The sequence below is a fragment of the Lotus japonicus genome, chromosome 2 (genome assembly GCF_012489685.1).
Source record: "Lotus japonicus ecotype B-129 chromosome 2, LjGifu_v1.2".
NCBI lineage: Eukaryota > Viridiplantae > Streptophyta > Magnoliopsida > Fabales > Fabaceae > Lotus > Lotus japonicus.
Genome location: NC_080042.1, coordinates 87474064 through 87492870, shown reverse-complemented (window position 1 = coordinate 87492870; position 18807 = coordinate 87474064). Strand labels below are relative to the sequence as shown.

Genomic DNA, 18807 nt, shown 5'->3' with positions numbered 1-18807 from the left:
TGATTATTAAATTGAGTGTATGATTACATTTTTTTTTGTTACATCGGAAAATTAACATACGAGAGAAAGAAACTACGACACAACAAGGGAATCCTTCAGCAGGAGAAGTTGGAGCTCATTCTCCGGCTGACGAATGACATGAACACCAGGATCCAAGAGGCTATGACCATATTTAGCAAGCCAATCTGCAGCTGCATTACCATCACGATGAACCCAGTTAACGGTCACCCTCCAATCACGAGCCATAAGAGTCATGATTTCCTTGAGCACAAGAACCTGAGGATGGTGAAGAACCAGGTCCTGATCAGTGCGGTCCAGGATAGTAACTAACTCCTCACAGTCAATATCACAAGCTATTTGTTTATACCCCTGATCCCACGCCAATACCATGCCATCCCGTAAAGCCCTGACTTCCGAGCATGACGTGTCGCTCTCACAGGCCAAGTTAGTGACGTGTCGCTCGCGATCGGAGTTCGTCTTCACTGTCCTTCTCACGACCTAGCAAGTTTCCGCAGCTTTCATTTGCTCAAACTCGGATTCCTTACATTTTCCCGTATGATTACATTTTTAGTGCTATTATGTATTAATTTGTAAGACTATAGTATTTGTTTATTAACTAACTCTAATATATACAAATGTATCAATTTAGTAGGTTTTTATTTATTTATTTTTAGTAAGTTATAACTAAGACACGTCGGTTCAATAATGACTTGTTGGATTGAAAAATTTCCAAATTCAGTAATAATATTTATCTACATAACCAATTATGAACATGTAAGTCCATTCAAAAAAAAAAAAACATGTAAGTGAGTCCAACTTCGAGCTAATATTAGCTAAATGATTTTTTTTTGGGTCAATTAGCTAAATGAATTTAGCTGTCTAGATTGAGAAATTTGTAAAAGAGGATTTGGAGAATTTTTTTTTTTACATGGGCTATGCCCAAAACTGTTTCTTTTTTTAATGAGCTTTGGAGAACTATGGTCATGTTTATTTTTATTTATAAAGTTTATCTTATAAGTTAAGTGTTCATGTAAATATTTTGATAAACTTATGAAAATAGCATATGATACATTTATAGAGTGTTTTGAGTTTATTTTCGTGAATTCATTATATTAATATGTGATTATAAATCTACTCCTAAGTTATTTTTGAACTATTGGAATAATAGAAGTTAAAAGATGGTTGTTAGTTAACGTAGTGTAATTTATGAGATTCGAATCTCAACTCTTGTAAATGAAGAAAATAAAGCTCATTTATAAGTTTTATACCGCTTAGTGGCTGGTTGTGAGATGAAAATTACTCTCATGAAAATCAACCCACAATAATTTGATAAGAATACAACAATATTTTATTTTGCTGCTGTTGTGGGTGAATGTGCTGATAGGAAATTTAACAATCAATAGGAAATTTTCTTATTATTCAATAAAGTATTTTACATCAAAGGACCAAACCCCACAAAATAGTCAATGCTTATCCCAGTGAACACACAAATTTTGAATCACAAACGAAACATGCAAATGGGAATTCCTACCAGTAATTCCACATATACTCACTATTAACAAACAATACTGGGATCCCTCCCTCCATGGCTTAAAAGACACCAATAGCGGTAGGATAGAGAGCCTTGGGCTCGTAGGAAAGAAAATTGGGAACATATGTAGCAGCGGTTCGTTTCTTAGGAGGATCCATGGAATCTAAGGCAGGTTGATTCAGATATGCATACTTGCTTTTTGTCCACCTGCACATGATGTCATGTCATTATTGAAGGATATAAAGAAAAATCTCATTTAATTTCAATAGGTAACATAACATCCCATTAAGATTCCCGTCAAAAAAAAAAAACATCCCATTAAGATTTGTTGAAAAAATGAGAATGAATCATTTTGATTGTAACTAGACAGCTAGACTCTTTCTTATCCACTCTCCATTAATCACAATCATTCATATGAGAAACACTGCGGGGTCCAAGTGCTTGGTACTAATTGAAATGGTAGGAGCCTAAGAGGAAATAAACCATTCAATTTAGTCTAGATACATTGACAAATTTAGTCCAATCTCTATACTACTCACATTCTGTATTTTCACTCCTATCACTTATTCACTTGTATCTTTTTTTTTTAGATTCCTATCACCTGTATCTTTAATCATCTTATATTTAATTTTTTTCTCTTAGATTTTTAAAAAATCTGAAAATTTTGTGTACACATAACAACAACACTATAATTAACAATCACTAACCAATCCTTTATTCCCACGCGCACTTCTTTGTCCATGGTTATTTCCTTGGTTTCATCTTCTTCTTCATCATCGTTCTTCAAGGACAATTGGAAGCTCTGGTACTCTTTCTCCTGCAAGCAAATTAGATAAGATCGAAAGGAAGAAACATAACAAAATAGCTCTGCACAACCATGTAGAAACCATATAATTATGAGTTTATGACAGATAAATAAAAGTCATACGAAATCACCACACACCTTGAAAAAATCAACAAGAAATTGTATAATTATGTGTTTATATATGGATCATACCGTGAGATTGCGTGCACGGAGTCTTGCTGCTGATTTGATAGCAGCAAGGAGATGATCCTCCTCTTCAATCCGTTTTTGCCTCCAAAACTTGGCAATTTCTCGCTTTGTCACGCTCTCTTCTGCTCGGAATTTTGGAAGTGGAGGTGGAGGTGGTGGCGCCGCCCTGGTAACCGCCACGGCTTCTTCCTTTCTTTGCTTCATCATTTTACAACAAACCTCTATGATCAGAGCTTTATTTCACTGTCACTAGTGAGTACCCTTACTCACTCAAGGCTTATATTGCACCAGAAAAGATGGGAGACCCAATAGCTATAGGAGCAATCACCACGAGCGCGCTATAACCAACTGTCCAAGTCCAACCTACCTTTCCCACACCTCACCGAAAGATAGACTTTATTGCATATGGAACTTGAGTCAACCAGAATATGCAATATGAATATGGATTGTTGCGTGTGGAGAACAACATATACAATAATAAAAGAAAGGCTTAATTGCAACTTTGGTCCCCAATGTTTACCAATACCACGATTTTAGTCCCCCACCTAATTTAATTACATAGATGGTCCCCGACGTTGTAGGCCGTGTGCAAGGTTAGTCATACCGTTTATTTCTTAATGGAGGAGGCTTACGTGGACGTCCAATTGGAGAGAGAAATGAGGTATGAGGAGAGAGGGAAGCACGTGAGTATCACGTGACCCTTATCTGAACCCATTATACTCAAACCCCTGACCTCCCTAGAACGAAGAAGGTAACACGATTTAGATCTCTAGAGTTTCAGATTTGTGTATAATGGGTTCATATAAGGTTCACGTGAGTTCACGTGATACTCACGTGCTTCCCTCTCTTCTCATACCTCCTTTTTCTCTCCAACTAGACGTCCACGTAAGTCTCCTCCATTAAGAAATAAACGGTAGGACTAACGTTGCACACGACCTACAACGTCGGAGACCATTCATGTAATTAAATTAGGTGAGAGACCAAAATCGTGGCATTGGTAAACGTCGGGACCAAAGTTGCAATTAAGCCTAAAAAAAATTAGCCTGGTTGCTAGTTGCATATTTTTATGGTTTAAACAATATCTATATCTATTCACTAGTGAGACAATCATATCTAAGTTTCTCTATATGGGATAAAAGAAAAATTACCAACTATTTAACGCAGCTTCATTAATGTGACTTTATCTTAAAATCTCTCATTAAGTTAGAATAATTTTATATCAATTTATCTGCGCGTTTAGTGGTGGTTGCATTTTATTCTAAGCAGCATGACTACTTGCAAACGTTAAATATGATATTAGAAAATAGAAAGTGATTAAGGAACTAAAACCACAGTTTTCCTTTTCAAAGCTGATGCATGAACTTTAATCTAGACATATTGTATTGATTTTCTAAACATATGACATTATGTCATTAGTAGTATAGTCTAGTTATCATACGTTTCCAAATATTGAAGATTCTAGTTATTAAGAGACTCTAATCTTATATCAAGAATGTCCAAAAATTTATAATCTTCTTCTGTGGTTTTTCTTTGCTCAGCACTTCCCATCCCTATCAAGAATCTTCAATAGCTGATTGTGACATAGGCAACTTGTGATTATAAAATACTTCATCGGTTTAGACCAATTACCAAACGCTTTAGAAAACCTCCTTGCAGCCCTTCTCCATAGCAAAAAGCCAACAATAACCGGATTCCCAAATATTTAAACACAAAACGTTGCGGTCACAATTTATTAAAGATTAGGTAGGTCAGTCATATTTTAAAATGAAGATAAGTACATCGTATTACTAGAAGATGAATACTGATAACACATTTTATTATCAGATTATGTGAATCTCAATAGTGAATTCACCTAATGATGTGTGTTTGTTGAAAAGAGCGTGTGGTTGTGTTGGTAACATTAGTAAGCAATAGAAACAAATCCAATTGAGATTCAATCAGCATACAAGAACAATTTTGAAGTACACCCATACTTCTCCTGCCCAAAATTCTAACTGTCATTCAAGTTTATCAGCCAATCTACCAAATTACGAAGTCATTAGGAGACATGCCATATGACCCCCTACCCAAGTGGAATAAATGCGATTGATTAAACAAGGATTTTAATGCATGACAAGTGTGACTGAACAGAAGGCCCCATCAATAACAATCATGGAGAAGAACAAAATACACTAGTCCTTATATGTTCCTCTTCAAATTATACTACTATTTTTACAGATACTCTCACATGAAAACATCACATAACATTTTGTATATCTCTCTTATACCTATTAAATAAGTGGAATTCTCTAAATATTTGTGAAAACAGGGATAAACATAGTTTCACATGACATTGTCAGATGACATGAAAGGATATTTGGTCCCTGCTTTACATGCTATTGATATCAACTCAGAGATCCAAATGTTCTATTTCGGCTTGGAAGATTGAACTCTCCATTACTTCACTCTTCGCTCTTCAGTGTTTATGACAATGAGTCAATGAGCTTTATGATCTCCATTTATGTTCTTTATGATTTACTCTTGTTATAATATAAGAGGTGTAGACCTTGGGAGTCACAACTTTATGGTCTTCCAAAGAGGAAGAAATCACATATAAGGTCCTATTGTTGAAACCCTTACTAGAGAAGTGGCTAACCCTTCTTACATAAGGGGACCAACAGCTTTACCACCTGATATTTTTTGAGAAGGAAGCAGAATACAGGCTTGTTAAATATCATATTCATATCCCTGACAGTGCACTACAATGTTCTTTTATAATTATATAAAACAAGCAGAAATTGTTTCAAAATTGCAGTAGAAGAATGTTTAATTTAACATAAAATTATACCTTTCCGGGCTGAGACAGAGGATTAAGTTTTACTCTGCATATTCTGCTACCTAAGGTTCAAGGCAACCTTGTAATTCTTCGATCTATTAAACAGAGAAGCAGTCACTCTGATACACTACAACTTATAACACCAGAAAGCATACAATGAAGGAAACAATCCAAATATATAAAGGAAAAGAAAGGTAAAATCTAAACACAAGCAAGGAAGAGAAAAAAAAATGTAAAGGTAAAAAGAGACCAATGATGCCATACACATAGAAAAAGGATTATGCTTCTAGTGGAAAATACTATCTCATATGAGCTAGCTTTCAACTTGTAAATTCTAGGTTGGCATGAGGCTGTGAAAAAACTGAAAACCATGACTCAACTAAGTCATATCCATTCATCCAACATACCAGCTTTGGATTTGGTATCTTATTCAAGTTCAGAAATATGGCTTTTATAAACGTAGTCAATTGTAATAGCTTGAAGTTTCTTAAGCAATAGAAGAATAACAGGAACAGACAGGATTTTATTAGTGTCTTAGTGTGGTTAATTAGTTGTCTGATCGAAGAAGAAAAAACCAGTAAGACATCAAGATAGCTCAGATTTATGGTAAAATACTTTCGCCTCACAAGATTATAAATTTCTTCAATTTTATATATATGGAGGGCTATAACCTGCTATGTACTCCTATCAGAACACAAGATGCACATAAACCTCATCATCAAGAAGTTCCGCACCTTCAGCCCTAAACACCAGAATAGCATATAGTTCTACATACAAGTATAAAATATACTATCTCTTTTCTTTTTATCTGCCCACTTCTCTTGTAGTACATAGATTAAGGAATCCAATTAGCCTGCTTGGTTCTTTATGAAATTAATTAAAAACTTCCTATTGACCATATAAACTTTAGCCTTCTCAATAGTGGACTAATTTACTACTCCTTGAGATACATAAGGGTATAATAGAGAAAATTATAATTAATGTCCTCTTGAACATCTAAACTAGATAGATAAATAAAAACCTAATTTAATAGGTTCAGTTGTCAATTTCATGTAAGCAAAAGAAATGAATGATCAACCCTCTCTCCACCACAGTTTCCCCGCATTATCCACACTCACCCTTCTCTAAATAACATCATAATGCAAAGTTGTCAGGGCACACAATTTTGAGTGGTATCAAACATGAAGGGAACTTACAAAGGAAGAGTTGGATTGTGGTAAAGGCCTTTCAAAGAAAACTAGACTAGAACTTTATAAAGTTTGAAGGAATCGTTATGATTTTTCCTCACACAAAGAAAATTTTACCTAGTATTTACAGATCCCTACTCCCAACCCTTCAATCTATAGAAAGCAGAATTGGTAACAGAAAGATTATCTTGAAATCACAAATGCTTGTGTATATCTACTAGTTACCAACCAAGACAATTCAACTTGGTAATGTGCAAAGTGCACTACAGATCTTATAATTATTCATTGAAAACACTATATCCTGAATTAAACTTGGTTATGTGCTTCCTGTTTGATTTATAACAAAGCCTGAGCTGGTTCTATATTTACCAAAACCACACAACAATGATCAAAGTTCCATAATCAGCAGAACTACATTCTAAAATTCTAACAGAAACGTTTTCAAGCCCACACTAGTCTACAAGCATGGCAATTCTCTCTTCCTGGTGGGAAAAGAAAAACAAGGAAACAACAACCAAGCACCACAATCTTCTATGCTTCATTTATTTAGATCTCACAAGCAACTCTGGAGTCACACACACAGCAAGGTTCAAGGTGATCGGCGATCCAGTCAAATACCAATTAATCTCAGATTGGAATGATAATTCTGCTAATTGCAAACAGATATATATTCTAGAGACATTTGAAACTCCTTGAGTAATAATCATCAATGATCAAACATCATACTAGTTCAATTAAGAACAACAAGAGATAAATTAAACCAAAAGAAGCCACTTTATTCCAAGAAAACTGTGAAATTTTACACAAACTATCATATATATCAACATAGAGGATAAAATATACATTGAATAAAAAAAATTGCACACATAAAAGCAAAACCCAGTTAAAGAGAGGTAGTGTACTATGCAGCTTTTGAAGTAGGTGATGTGATACGAAGGGCTTTGGTCTTGAACCTGTATCTAGGGTTTCTGGGGATAACTTGGCTAGGACCCATGTGAAACTGACCAGGACTATCCGTAAGAGGAGGACCATCGTCGTAGATGTGACCAACGAGGCGGCGACAGTTGCAGCACTTGATCTTGGTCCTCTTCCGCTGAATCCCCCAATAGTTGAGGGTTTCGAAGAAGGGACGAATTTTGTCCTCTTTCTCGAAGGTGAACTTGGTGGAATCGACGGCGGAGAAGGAGACGGAGTGTTTGTTTCCGGCTTCAAAGTAGAAGTCCGGTGGGAAGGCGTAGGCGGGGTTGAGATTGAGGTCGGTGCCGCATTCCGTGCAGCAGTAGATGGAAGAAGAAGAATCCATTGTTGTGTTGTTCGCTGATTGGGTTTCCGTGAGGTTTTTGTGGGGAGATTCAATGCGCGTCGCGGTTGAATGTGGACCGGAGTTCTTTGCTTCTGGAATGTGGCGCGGGCGGGTTCGCGGAAACTCGCCGGTTATAGCCACGTGGTTTTGAGTCGGCGGTAATTCACTCTGCAGCTGTAGTACTTTCTAGGTTAAAAGTTAAAACCCAACAATTTATAGTTAAACTCAATGAACACTAGTCAACTTTTTTTTTTTTTACAAAGGGTAAAGAAAAAAAAACCTAGCAAAAATTAAGCCCGAGTAAAATTAGTACCTATATCATTTGAAAAAAAAAGGCTCAAGTTCAGGTGGGGATCAACACATTGCACACGCATTGCCTTTTTTGAGAGTATGAATCAAACGAACCTCCTAGCCTCTGCTAAGCAAGTCCTTAATATTTCAAACCGCATAACCAATAATGGTTTGAATGGGTCTCAAAACCAAATCAACTGCATGGGAGGAGTTGTAGTAGAACACCACTTTTTGATGCCTCGGTTCAAAGCAAATATGAACCCCATAAAATTGCTACCAATTCCATGGGAAGGATGTTAAAGTCCCCTCTAGAACCCATGAAAGCAATTATCCAATCTCTCGCACCATTTTACAAAATCCTCCAAAGCTTGTCCTCAGCGGCATGCAACTTCGACTTCGACTACCATCACAATCACGAGAATTTCATGAGCTACATGTTTCATCCAAGTGGCATACCTTTACCTCTTGGTGCGTTGTTAGTCCGAGTTGTCTTGACGCTTGGATCACCGTCATAACAACATCATAAGGAATCACACATTGCTCCACACAAACACTGTTTCGGGCACACCACAGACTCGACATGTTACCTATTTGCTTGGATCACCGTCATAACGACATCATAAGGAATCACACATTGCTCCACACAAACATTGTTTCGGGCACACCACAGACTCGACATGTTACCTATTTGTTTGTAGACAATGGAAAATATCTATTAAAGGGAAGTAAACAAAGCAGAAAAAAAAATACAATATCTAAATTGTGTTTCCTTATCTTTTATTTGTTGACTTGGCATAATGGTTATTGATGGTTACTTTTATTATAAAGCAAGTGTAATTGAAGTAAAGTCTGAAACTACCAAGTTATTCGCCTTTTTCCTTTCACTCTCTCTTCTTCCATCTCTCATGAAAAGGAAGAGGGAAAATTTGTCATTTCAAATTTCACTTTAGAAACTCTCGTCATAAAACAAAAGTAAATATCAAGTTATCAACTCCACAAGAAAGTCCCTGACTCAATTCCCCACCAAAAGCATTTATTTATTATTATATTTTTGGTCAAAACCAAAAGCATTTATTTGTGGAGGAGTTTTATCATGTCCTCCAACCCCTGGTTCTGTGAAGTTTCCTATGCATATTCATTTTTCATAGAAAATTAGGACTTAGGATAAAAATCCTAACACATATCATGAGCATGGGCCGAACAGACGAACGGGCCTTGGGCTTATATATGGATCACGTTAAATTAAAGTGTGCGAAGAGTGCACGTTAGCATTAACTGCGCAAGATACCACACCTCTCCGTCTATAAATAAGACCTTAGGGCTCGTTTTTGCATTTTCACTTCGCGAGAGGAGAAATCCTCTGACCTCGAAAGCAGGTTCTCGCACCCAATCTCTCCATATAGCAAACGAACACTAAAATTGAACCTTCAATATCGAACTAGCATCACTACTTCAGTCTCTATCCAAGTCAATTTGAATTTCCAGTTTCAACATCTCATTCAATCTCAAACCCTAGAAATCTACAACCGCCATGGATATCCGCTTCCCTTTCTCTCCGGCGGAGGTTGCCAAAGTCCGCCTCGTCCAGTTCGGAATCCTCAGCCCGGACGAGATCGTAATTTCAACTCATCACTATCTTGAATTTGAAATCAGACGCGTGCGTTCAATTGTTTTGTTGATTGGTTTTTGTTGATTGTTTTGTTGCAGAGGCAAATGTCTGTGGTGCAAATCGAGCACGGTGAGACGACGGAGAGAGGAAAACCGAAGGTTGGAGGGTTGAGCGACCCTCGCCTTGGGACTATTGACAGGAAGATGAAGTGTGAGACGTGTACTGCTAGTATGGCTGAGTGTCCTGGTCACTTTGGCCACTTGGAGCTTGCGAAACCTATGTTTCACATCGGGTTCTTGAAGACTGTGTTGACTATCATGCGTTGTGTTTGCTTTAACTGCTCTAAAATTCTAGCAGATGAGGTACTTTGGCACTCATTGCCCCTTTGAGAATTCAGAATGTGCTTTTCTTGATACCAACTTGATTAGCTGTTTGTCCCGTCGCGAGGAAACACGCAAATTTGAGTTCTGTTGGCAATGATTATCAATTTGAACCAAGTTAAATTGCAATAATGAACTTGGTTGATTACCAACTTGATTTTTATCTGAATTCTTATGGTATGTTTTGGTACATAACCTAACTAAATGCATTTATTCAGTTATTGCTCGTCACGTGAGAGCTTAGAGATATTTTGTCATGAGCTAAATCTTGTCATAAGCTCAAAAGAACATATAGTTAGATACCAAGATTATAAGCTAATTTCGTAAGCTTTGGAGTACTCGAGTCCTTAAGTAGTAAGATAAGCTCAAATAAGATCTAGATAAGCTATTCAACTGCTTTAATCTATTATTCGGTATTCTGTATTGTAAGGGTGGGGAAGTGAATTATGATGTGTGTATTTAAATTGATCGTGGCTTTTGCAGCAAGATCATAAGTTTAAGCAAGCTTTGAGGATCAGGAATCCCAAACTTAGGCTGAGAAAAATTTTAGATGCTTGCAAAAACAAATCCAAGTGTGATGGTGGTGATGAAATTGACCTTCCTGGTCAAGATACAGAAGAGCCTCTTAAAAAGAGCCGCGGTGGCTGTGGTGCTCAGCAACCAAAGATTACTATTGAGGGGATGAAAATGATTGCTGAGTATAAAGCTCAAAGGAAGAAAAGTGATGATCAGGAACAGCTTCCTGAACCTGTAGAGAGGAAACAGACTCTGTCTGCAGAAAGGGTAATTGATCTAAATGCTGAATTTATGACGTAAACACTTCAATGTTACAGAAACTAATGTTGTTGCTGGCTTGTTAAATCTGTTGTAGGTTCTCAGTGTTCTGAAAAGGATAAGCGATGAGGACTGCCAGTTGCTAGGCTTGAATCCAAACTATGCCCGTCCTGACTGGATGATTTTACAAGTTCTTCCAATTCCTCCTCCACCTGTGAGACCTTCTGTAATGATGGACACATCCTCCAGGAGTGAGGCAAGTGTTTTCTTTTGCCGTTATTTATTACGAGTGTTAGATTTTTACAAATTTTGCAAGTTTTTGTATTTTATTACCATTTGCTGCTGATAAGGGTTACTAATATCATTTGCAATGACAATTTTTTACACTTTAATTTCATTACTAATTTTTTTGGCCTCTGTTGCATGCAGGATGATTTAACTCATCAGCTAGCCATGATCATCAGGCACAATGAGAATCTGAAGAGACAGGAGAGGAATGGATCTCCTGCACATATTATTTCAGAGTTTGCTCAGTTGTTGCAATTTCACATAGCCACATATTTTGATAATGAGTTGCCTGGATTGCCAAGGGTATAACTGTTTTTAGAGACCGGCAATTAGCACTGATATTTTCTATGCTTTCTTTAACCTTTGTTGTTTTTGAATTTTTCGTAACACATAGAACATAGAGTAATTTTTATTTATTTTTTCATAGGCTACTCAAAGATCTGGAAGGCCAATCAAATCAATCTGTAGCAGGCTTAAAGCAAAAGAAGGTCGGATTAGAGGTAACTTGATGGGGAAAAGAGTTGATTTTTCTGCTCGAACGGTAATTACACCAGACCCAACCATTAACATCGATCAACTGGGAGTACCATGGAGTATTGCTTTGAATCTTACATACCCTGAGACTGTGACTCCATACAATATTGAGAGGTTGTCACTTGGATATGATTTTCTGGTTGCTTATCTATTAGTGTGCTCTATATAATATTTTTAACGAAAATATTTGAAATGAAAAAAAAAACCATCACACAGGTTGAAGGAACTGGTTGAGTATGGACCTCATCCTCCGCCTGGAAAAACTGGTGCCAAGTATATCATTCGTGATGATGGGCAAAGGCTTGATCTCCGATATATAAAGAAAAGTAGCGATCACCATTTGGAGCTTGGATACAAGGTATTGTTTTTAAATAATGATAATTTTTTTATGTTACCTAATAATGGCTTCTAATAGTTCTTAATATTGTTGTTTTAGGTGGAGCGACATTTGAACGATGGAGACTTTGTTCTCTTCAATCGTCAGCCTAGTCTTCATAAAATGTCTATCATGGGTCATAGAATCAAAATTATGCCTTACTCTACATTCCGGCTTAACTTGTCAGTAACTTCTCCATATAATGCTGATTTTGATGGTGATGAAATGAACATGCATGTTCCTCAGTCATTTGAAACTAGAGCTGAGGTGTTGGAGCTGATGATGGTACCAAAATGCATAGTGTCCCCACAAGCAAATAGGCCCGTAATGGGAATTGTCCAAGATACACTCCTAGGATGCAGAAAAATCACCAAGAGAGATACCTTCATTTCAAAGGTTATATTAAGTGAACTTTTCTTTTGTTGCACTGCAGTTTGGCTTCATGGTTGTTGCATAATTTGCTTAGCAGTCTAATGGGTGTTTTTAATTTGCAGGATGTTTTTATGAACATATTGATGTGGTGGGAAGATTTTGACGGGAAAGTTCCTACTCCCACAATATTGAAGCCAGAACCATTGTGGACTGGGAAACAAGTTTTCAATCTTATAATTCCTAAACCAATAAATCTGATCAGATATTCTAGCTGGCACAATGAGAGTGAAAGAGGACCCATAACCCCTGGGGATACGATGGTTAGAATTGAAAAGGGGGAACTACTTACTGGAACTCTATGCAAAAAGACTCTTGGAACATCCACCGGAAGTCTGATTCATGTCATTTGGTATGCAGCTTCAGTATATAATTATACAAATACCTGAAAACTTGAAATTTCCACCTGAATTAGATTATTATCGTTGTTCACCTTACAATGTTTTCTAAAAAAGAGGGGAAATTGTTTTTTTGTTGATCTTAATTGTTACTTCAAATTGACTTTGATAAGTAATTTTCTATTCTTTTCAAGTGCTTTCTGATAGTAAAGTGTAAACTTTGAGTGGCTCTAGAAGTTGTTACAGTTACTTCCTTTCTTCATTATTCATCGCACTGAATCTCTACTTGAATACAGGGAAGAGGTTGGCCCTGATGCAGCACGTAAATTCCTTGGGCATACTCAGTGGCTTGTAAACTACTGGCTTTTGCAGCATGCTTTTAGCATTGGAATAGGGGATACAATTGCTGACGCTTCAACTATGGAGACTATTAATCAGACTATTTCACAAGCTAAGGAGAAAGTGAAACAACTCATCAGGGAAGCTCAAGAGAAGAAATTAGAGGCTGAACCTGGTCGGACAATGATGGAGTCTTTTGAAAATAGAGTGAACCAGGTTCTTACTTTACATTTCTTGTCACATTGTTAGATCCAACGAATTTTGCTTTGGCATGTATCTGACGTATTATGATGCTTGATACTTTCAGACTCTGAATAAAGCTCGTGATGATGCGGGAAATAGTGCCCAAAAAAGTTTATCTGAGAGCAATAATCTGAAAGCTATGGTGACAGCTGGTTCTAAAGGAAGTTTTATCAACATATCTCAGATGACTGCTTGTGTGGGCCAGCAGAATGTTGAGGGTAAGCGAATTCCATATGGGTTTGTAGACCGGACATTGCCTCACTTTACAAAAGATGATTATGGGCCTGAAAGTCGTGGCTTTGTGGAGAACTCATATCTTCGTGGGCTGACCCCTCAAGAGTTCTTTTTTCATGCCATGGGTGGTAGGGAAGGTCTTATTGATACTGCAGTGAAGACATCTGAAACTGGGTACATTCAGAGGCGGCTTGTGAAGGCTATGGAGGATATCATGGTTAAGTATGATGGCACAGTTAGGAACTCATTGGGGGATGTTATACAATTTCTCTATGGTGAAGACGGTATGGATGCTGTGTGGATAGAAACGCAGAAGCTGGATTCACTTAAAATGAAAAAAACAGATTTTGATAGGGCTTTTAGGTATGAATTTGATGATGAATACTGGAAGCCTACTTACATGCTTGAAGAGCCTGTAGAAGACTTGAAAACGATTAGAGAATTTCGTAATGTGTTTGAGGCTGAAGTCCAAAAGCTTGAAGCTGATAGGCATCAACTTGCAACTGAAATTGCACCTACTGGTGATAGTTCTCTGCCCTTACCTGTTAACCTTAAGAGGCTTATCTGGAATGCTCAGAAGACCTTTAAGGTTGACTTCCGAAGGCCTTCTGATATGCATCCAATGGAAATTGTAGAAGCTATTGATAAGCTCCAAGAGCGACTTAAAGTGGTTCCTGGTGAGGATCTTTTAAGCCAAGAAGCTCAGAAGAATGCTACTCTCCTATTTAACATTCTGGTTCGCAGCACTTTTGCCAGTAAAAGGGTCCTGGAAGAATACAGGCTTTCTCGTGAGGCATTTGAGTGGGTTGTCGGAGAAATAGAATCAAGGTTCCTGCAATCACTTGTAGCCTCTGGTGAAATGATTGGTTGTGTGGCAGCACAATCAATTGGTGAGCCTGCTACCCAGATGACTCTCAACACTTTCCACTATGCTGGTGTCAGTGCTAAGAATGTCACCTTGGGTGTTCCCAGGTTAAGGGAAATCATTAATGTGGCTAAGAGAATTAAAACACCTTCTCTGTCTGTTTACTTGAAACCTGACGTCAGTAAAACTAAAGAGAGAGCCAAGACTGTCCAGTGTGCTTTAGAATATACCACTCTCAGGAGTGTGACTCAAGCTACAGAGGTTTGGTATGATCCCGACCCAATGAGCACAGTTATTGATGAGGATGTTGATTTCGTGAAGTCCTACTATGAAATGCCTGATGAAGAAGTTGCGCTTGAAAAAATCTCACCCTGGTTGCTTCGCATAGAATTGAATCGTGAAATGATGGTGGATAAGAAGTTGAGTATGGCAGACATTGCTGAGAAGATTAACCTTGAATTTGATGATGATTTGACATGTATTTTTAATGATGACAATGCTGAGAAACTTATACTTCGTATCCGTATTATGAACGCCGAAGGGCCCAAGGGAGAGATTCAGGATGATACTGCTGAAGATGATGTTTTCTTAAAGAAAATAGAAACCAACATGCTGACTGAAATGACCTTGCGAGGTATCGCAGACATCAACAAAGTGTTTATCAAAAATACTAAAATTCAGAAGTTTGATGAGGTTGAAGGGTTTAAGCCTCATGAAGAATGGATGCTTGATACTGAAGGTGTCAACCTTCTAGCTGTAATGTGCCATGAAGATGTTGATGCATCGAGGACTACAAGCAACCACTTGATTGAAGTTATTGAAGTTCTTGGTATTGAGGCAGTTCGGCGGTCTCTGCTGGATGAATTGCGTGTTGTCATTTCTTTTGATGGTTCTTATGTCAATTATAGGCACCTGGCTATCCTTTGTGATACCATGACTTATCGGGGACATTTGATGGCAATTACGCGTCACGGTATCAACCGAAATGATACAGGCCCTATGATGAGATGCTCATTTGAAGAGACTGTTGATATTCTGCTTGATGCAGCTGTATATGCTGAGTCTGATCACTTGAGGGGCGTCACTGAAAATATTATGTTAGGTCAACTTGCCCCCATCGGCACTGGTGAGTGCGCCTTGTATCTTAATGATGAGATGCTGAAAAATGCTATTGAGCTCCAGCTACCTAGCTATATGGATGGTCTTGATTTTGGCATGACACCTGGCCGTTCCCCAATATCTGGAACTCCGTATCATGAAGGCATGATGTCTCCAAGTTATATGTTAAGCCCAAATCTACGCTTGTCTCCTACCAATGATGCACAGTTTTCACCTTATGTTGGTGGGATGGCATTTTCTCCTACTTCATCTCCTGGTTACAGTCCTTCATCTCCAGGTTACAGTCCATCATCACCAGGATACAGTCCCACATCTCCAGGGTACAGCCCCACTTCCCCTGGGTACAGCCCCACATCACCTGGGTACAGCCCCACCTCTCCAACATACAGTCCTAGCTCTCCAGGATATAGTCCTACAAGCCCAGCTTATTCACCAACCAGTCCATCTTACTCCCCCACATCACCGAGTTATAGCCCTACATCACCCAGCTACAGTCCCACCTCTCCAAGCTACAGCCCCACATCTCCCAGCTATAGCCCCACTTCACCGGCGTACAGTCCCACTTCACCAGCATATAGCCCCACTTCACCGGCTTATAGTCCTACTTCCCCATCATACAGTCCTACTTCACCATCATACAGTCCTACTTCGCCTTCCTACAGCCCAACATCACCCTCATATAGCCCAACATCTCCATCATATAGTCCTACATCACCTGCTTATAGTCCCACATCTCCTGGGTACAGCCCTACATCTCCCTCTTACAGCCCAACATCTCCATCATATAGCCCTACTTCCCCAAGTTACAATCCACAGTCTGCTAAGTATAGTCCTTCATTGGCATATTCTCCAAGTAGCCCAAGGTTGTCTCCATCAAGTCCATATAGTCCAACATCTCCAAACTATAGGTAAGCATTTCTCAGGGCTTTTTAATATTTATTTTCGATACTGAATGTGATAATATATGAGCCTGTAAATGCTGTGTTGATATGTCAAAAACTTAAAACCCACTCCCTTTTCATTAGGCTTCTTGGGTTTGAGGAGGAACCAACCAGTACCTTCTGCAATAGGAGTTATTTTCATTTGGATGCTAGATATTGTTCAATGATTAGCTTGTTTGATTGCTGAATTTAGTCTATGATCTATCTTCTAGTCTTTTCTTTCTCAATTGCATTTTTCTTTCATGATAATTCTTGGCTCCAATTAAATTTGTCTTATTATTTTCCAGCCCGACATCTCCATCGTATTCCCCAACATCTCCATCTTATTCTCCATCAAGCCCAACTTACAGTCCCAGCAGGTAAGTGAACTCTATCAATTATGCTGCCAACCTTTACACAATTCATCTCTTGTCCATGTAAAGAACAATAGTAAAAATGTGAATTTTTATTCCTTTTATTAATTTTTTTTAAAATTAACACTGTTACTTATTCTTTTATTTATGTGACATGTGACATTCATATTTTTGCATTTTTCTAGCCCGTATAATTCTGGTGTGAGCCCAGACTATAGCCCAAGTTCTCCGCAATTCAGGTATACATATATGCAGATGATTCATTAACTGCTAAAATGTATGGAAGGGGCATATATCTGAGAGCATGTCTGTTTTTGTTGTTGTTTCTGTTTGGTTATTTGCAGTCCCAGTACGGGTTACTCACCAAGTCAACCTGGTTACTCACCATCGTCAACTAGCCAGTACACTCCGCAGACGAATGACAAAGATGAAAGAGGCAAAGACTGATGGAGGCGCTCAATGAGGTAAAACTAATATCTTTACTGAAGCTTGTATTTGACTGATTATCTTATTGACCGAAGCTTTACTGTAACAAAAAACTTAAAAGACACGTGATTTAACAATATAAATGCAAAGACCTTTATACAAAAGACCTTCACATGTTCTTTTTACTAGACATAAAGTTGATTGAGAAAACCTTTCTTTTCTATCTTCTCCTATTTTTTAAAATTTGTTTGAAGGGTCTATTTTGCCAAAATATAACAATAGGAAGGTTTACAAATGATGTCTGTTAGTCAGAAGGGTGAACCAACAATTCATTAATTTCACACTAAATATTACAAATTTCTGGAAGAGATGATGATATCCCGGGGGTTTTCTTTTTCTTGGAGGGGGGTAATGTAAATTCTTCACTAGTATATACGAATTGGAGAGGGGGAAATGATTTGGATTTTGAGCTAGAGTTCTTGAGTTGTTTGTTCACAAGTAAATGTGCCTTTATCCGCCCTTCTGGCCTTGCAGAAAGTTGCAGAACTGTATAATGCTTTCTTATAGCATGTTACCCTGTCTATAATTTATGAGTTTTTAATTTATGCTTAATTGAAAAATATCTAAACCATTGTGGATGTTCAGACAATTTGAGGCAAGACGGAGCATTCTTCAGTTCTGCCGTGAGGGGACATTGAGATGTTCGTGGTCTATCAGTTTGCTCTGTATTAATCACCTAATATCAAAAACTTTGTTTGACATTAAATTCGAAGAGTTTGTCAACTCTGTCAAAAATCTTCTTTAGTAGTTGAACATTTTTTTAAATCCAGATTTTGTGTTTGGCTCATTTTGTTCTCCTAAGTGTCCATGTAAATTCTTGGGGACGAAGTTATAATTTTATGACACGGATGTTAAAAAATATATATAGATTTCCAGACATAGTTCAAAACAAATGGTAAATCCTGGTTTAGAGCATCTAATGTGCTTCCCTTCTCTAAATCGTACTGTGCTTATTTATGGAAGGTCATTTAGTGTATTTCTATTTTGTTGTGTTGGAGCAAATGCAAACTTGATTTCAAAATACCAGTGGAGAAGCAAATTTCATGTTAAGGGCTCGTTTGGCACGCCGTATTAGGCATGATAGTATAAGCTTATACAATACATTATGAGTTTATCCATTGTTTGGTGATGACATTGTATTGTATAAGCTTATCCATCAAAGTCCCCTTATACGTTAAAATGACGTATTATTTAATCCATCATGTGAGTGATGGATAAGACATGATAAGGTTGCGACGTATAAGTCACCATCACCACCACCCTCTATTGCTGCCAACTTACACCACCATTGGCACCACCACCACCACCATCCGATCACCGCCGCCGCCGCCACCACCGCCCTACCGTCACCACTGGTGTTGCCACCACCACCACCGTC

At 38.0% G+C, this 18807-nt stretch overlaps 4 protein-coding genes across 4 annotated transcripts; 1 reads left to right on the top strand and 3 right to left on the bottom strand.

Annotated features, from left to right (window-relative positions):
- Nucleotides 1–72: 72 nt before the first annotated feature.
- On the bottom strand, nt 73–390 carry LOC130737196 (uncharacterized). Its single transcript, XM_057588954.1, has one exon. The coding sequence runs from the start codon at nt 388–390 to the stop codon at nt 73–75; it is 318 nt and encodes a 105-aa protein (XP_057444937.1).
- A 998-nt stretch (nt 391–1388) lies between these two features.
- On the bottom strand, nt 1389–2963 carry LOC130740593 (uncharacterized). Its single transcript, XM_057593253.1, has 3 exons — nt 2529–2963; nt 2239–2348; nt 1389–1738 (listed from the first exon to the last, which is right to left on the bottom strand). Exons 1-3 carry the CDS (start codon nt 2730–2732, stop codon nt 1591–1593), a joined length of 462 nt encoding a protein of 153 aa, XP_057449236.1. The 5' UTR covers nt 2733–2963; the 3' UTR covers nt 1389–1590.
- Nucleotides 2964–7282: 4319 nt separating this feature from the next.
- On the bottom strand, nt 7283–7962 carry LOC130740594 (uncharacterized). The gene has a single exon (XM_057593254.1). The coding sequence runs from the start codon at nt 7828–7830 to the stop codon at nt 7429–7431; it is 402 nt and encodes a 133-aa protein (XP_057449237.1). The 5' UTR covers nt 7831–7962; the 3' UTR covers nt 7283–7428.
- A 1490-nt stretch (nt 7963–9452) lies between these two features.
- On the top strand, nt 9453–18344 carry LOC130740592 (DNA-directed RNA polymerase II subunit RPB1). The gene is made up of 15 exons (XM_057593251.1): nt 9453–9736; nt 9829–10092; nt 10594–10893; nt 10982–11140; nt 11314–11475; nt 11600–11820; nt 11923–12064; nt 12143–12478; nt 12577–12863; nt 13146–13404; nt 13496–16557; nt 16878–16949; nt 17129–17182; nt 17288–17407; nt 18015–18344. Exons 1-14 carry the CDS (start codon nt 9653–9655, stop codon nt 17388–17390), a joined length of 5505 nt encoding a protein of 1834 aa, XP_057449234.1. The 5' UTR covers nt 9453–9652; the 3' UTR covers nt 17391–17407; nt 18015–18344.
- Nucleotides 18345–18807: the final 463 nt, after the last annotated feature.

Excerpts from the sequence above, each read along its gene's own strand:
- LOC130740593 (XM_057593253.1), bottom strand. The coding sequence starts at position 2,732 with ATGATGAAGCAAAGAAAGGAAGAAGCCGTGGCGGTTACCAGGGCGGCG. Across the intron at positions 2,349-2,528 it reads TCCGTGCACGCAATCTCACG|GAGAAAGAGTACCAGAGCTT; the intron begins GTATGATCCATA and ends ATTTGCTTGCAG. Across the intron at positions 1,739-2,238 it reads CGCGTGGGAATAAAGGATTG|GTGGACAAAAAGCAAGTATG; the intron begins GTTAGTGATTGT and ends CATCATGTGCAG.
- LOC130740594 (XM_057593254.1), bottom strand. The coding sequence starts at position 7,830 with ATGGATTCTTCTTCTTCCATCTACTGCTGCACGGAATGCGGCACCGAC.
- LOC130740592 (XM_057593251.1), top strand. The coding sequence starts at position 9,653 with ATGGATATCCGCTTCCCTTTCTCTCCGGCGGAGGTTGCCAAAGTCCGC. Across the intron at positions 13,405-13,495 it reads TTGAAAATAGAGTGAACCAG|ACTCTGAATAAAGCTCGTGA; the intron begins GTTCTTACTTTA and ends TGATACTTTCAG. Across the intron at positions 16,950-17,128 it reads CCAACTTACAGTCCCAGCAG|CCCGTATAATTCTGGTGTGA; the intron begins GTAAGTGAACTC and ends GCATTTTTCTAG.
- LOC130737196 (XM_057588954.1), bottom strand. The coding sequence starts at position 390 with ATGGTATTGGCGTGGGATCAGGGGTATAAACAAATAGCTTGTGATATT.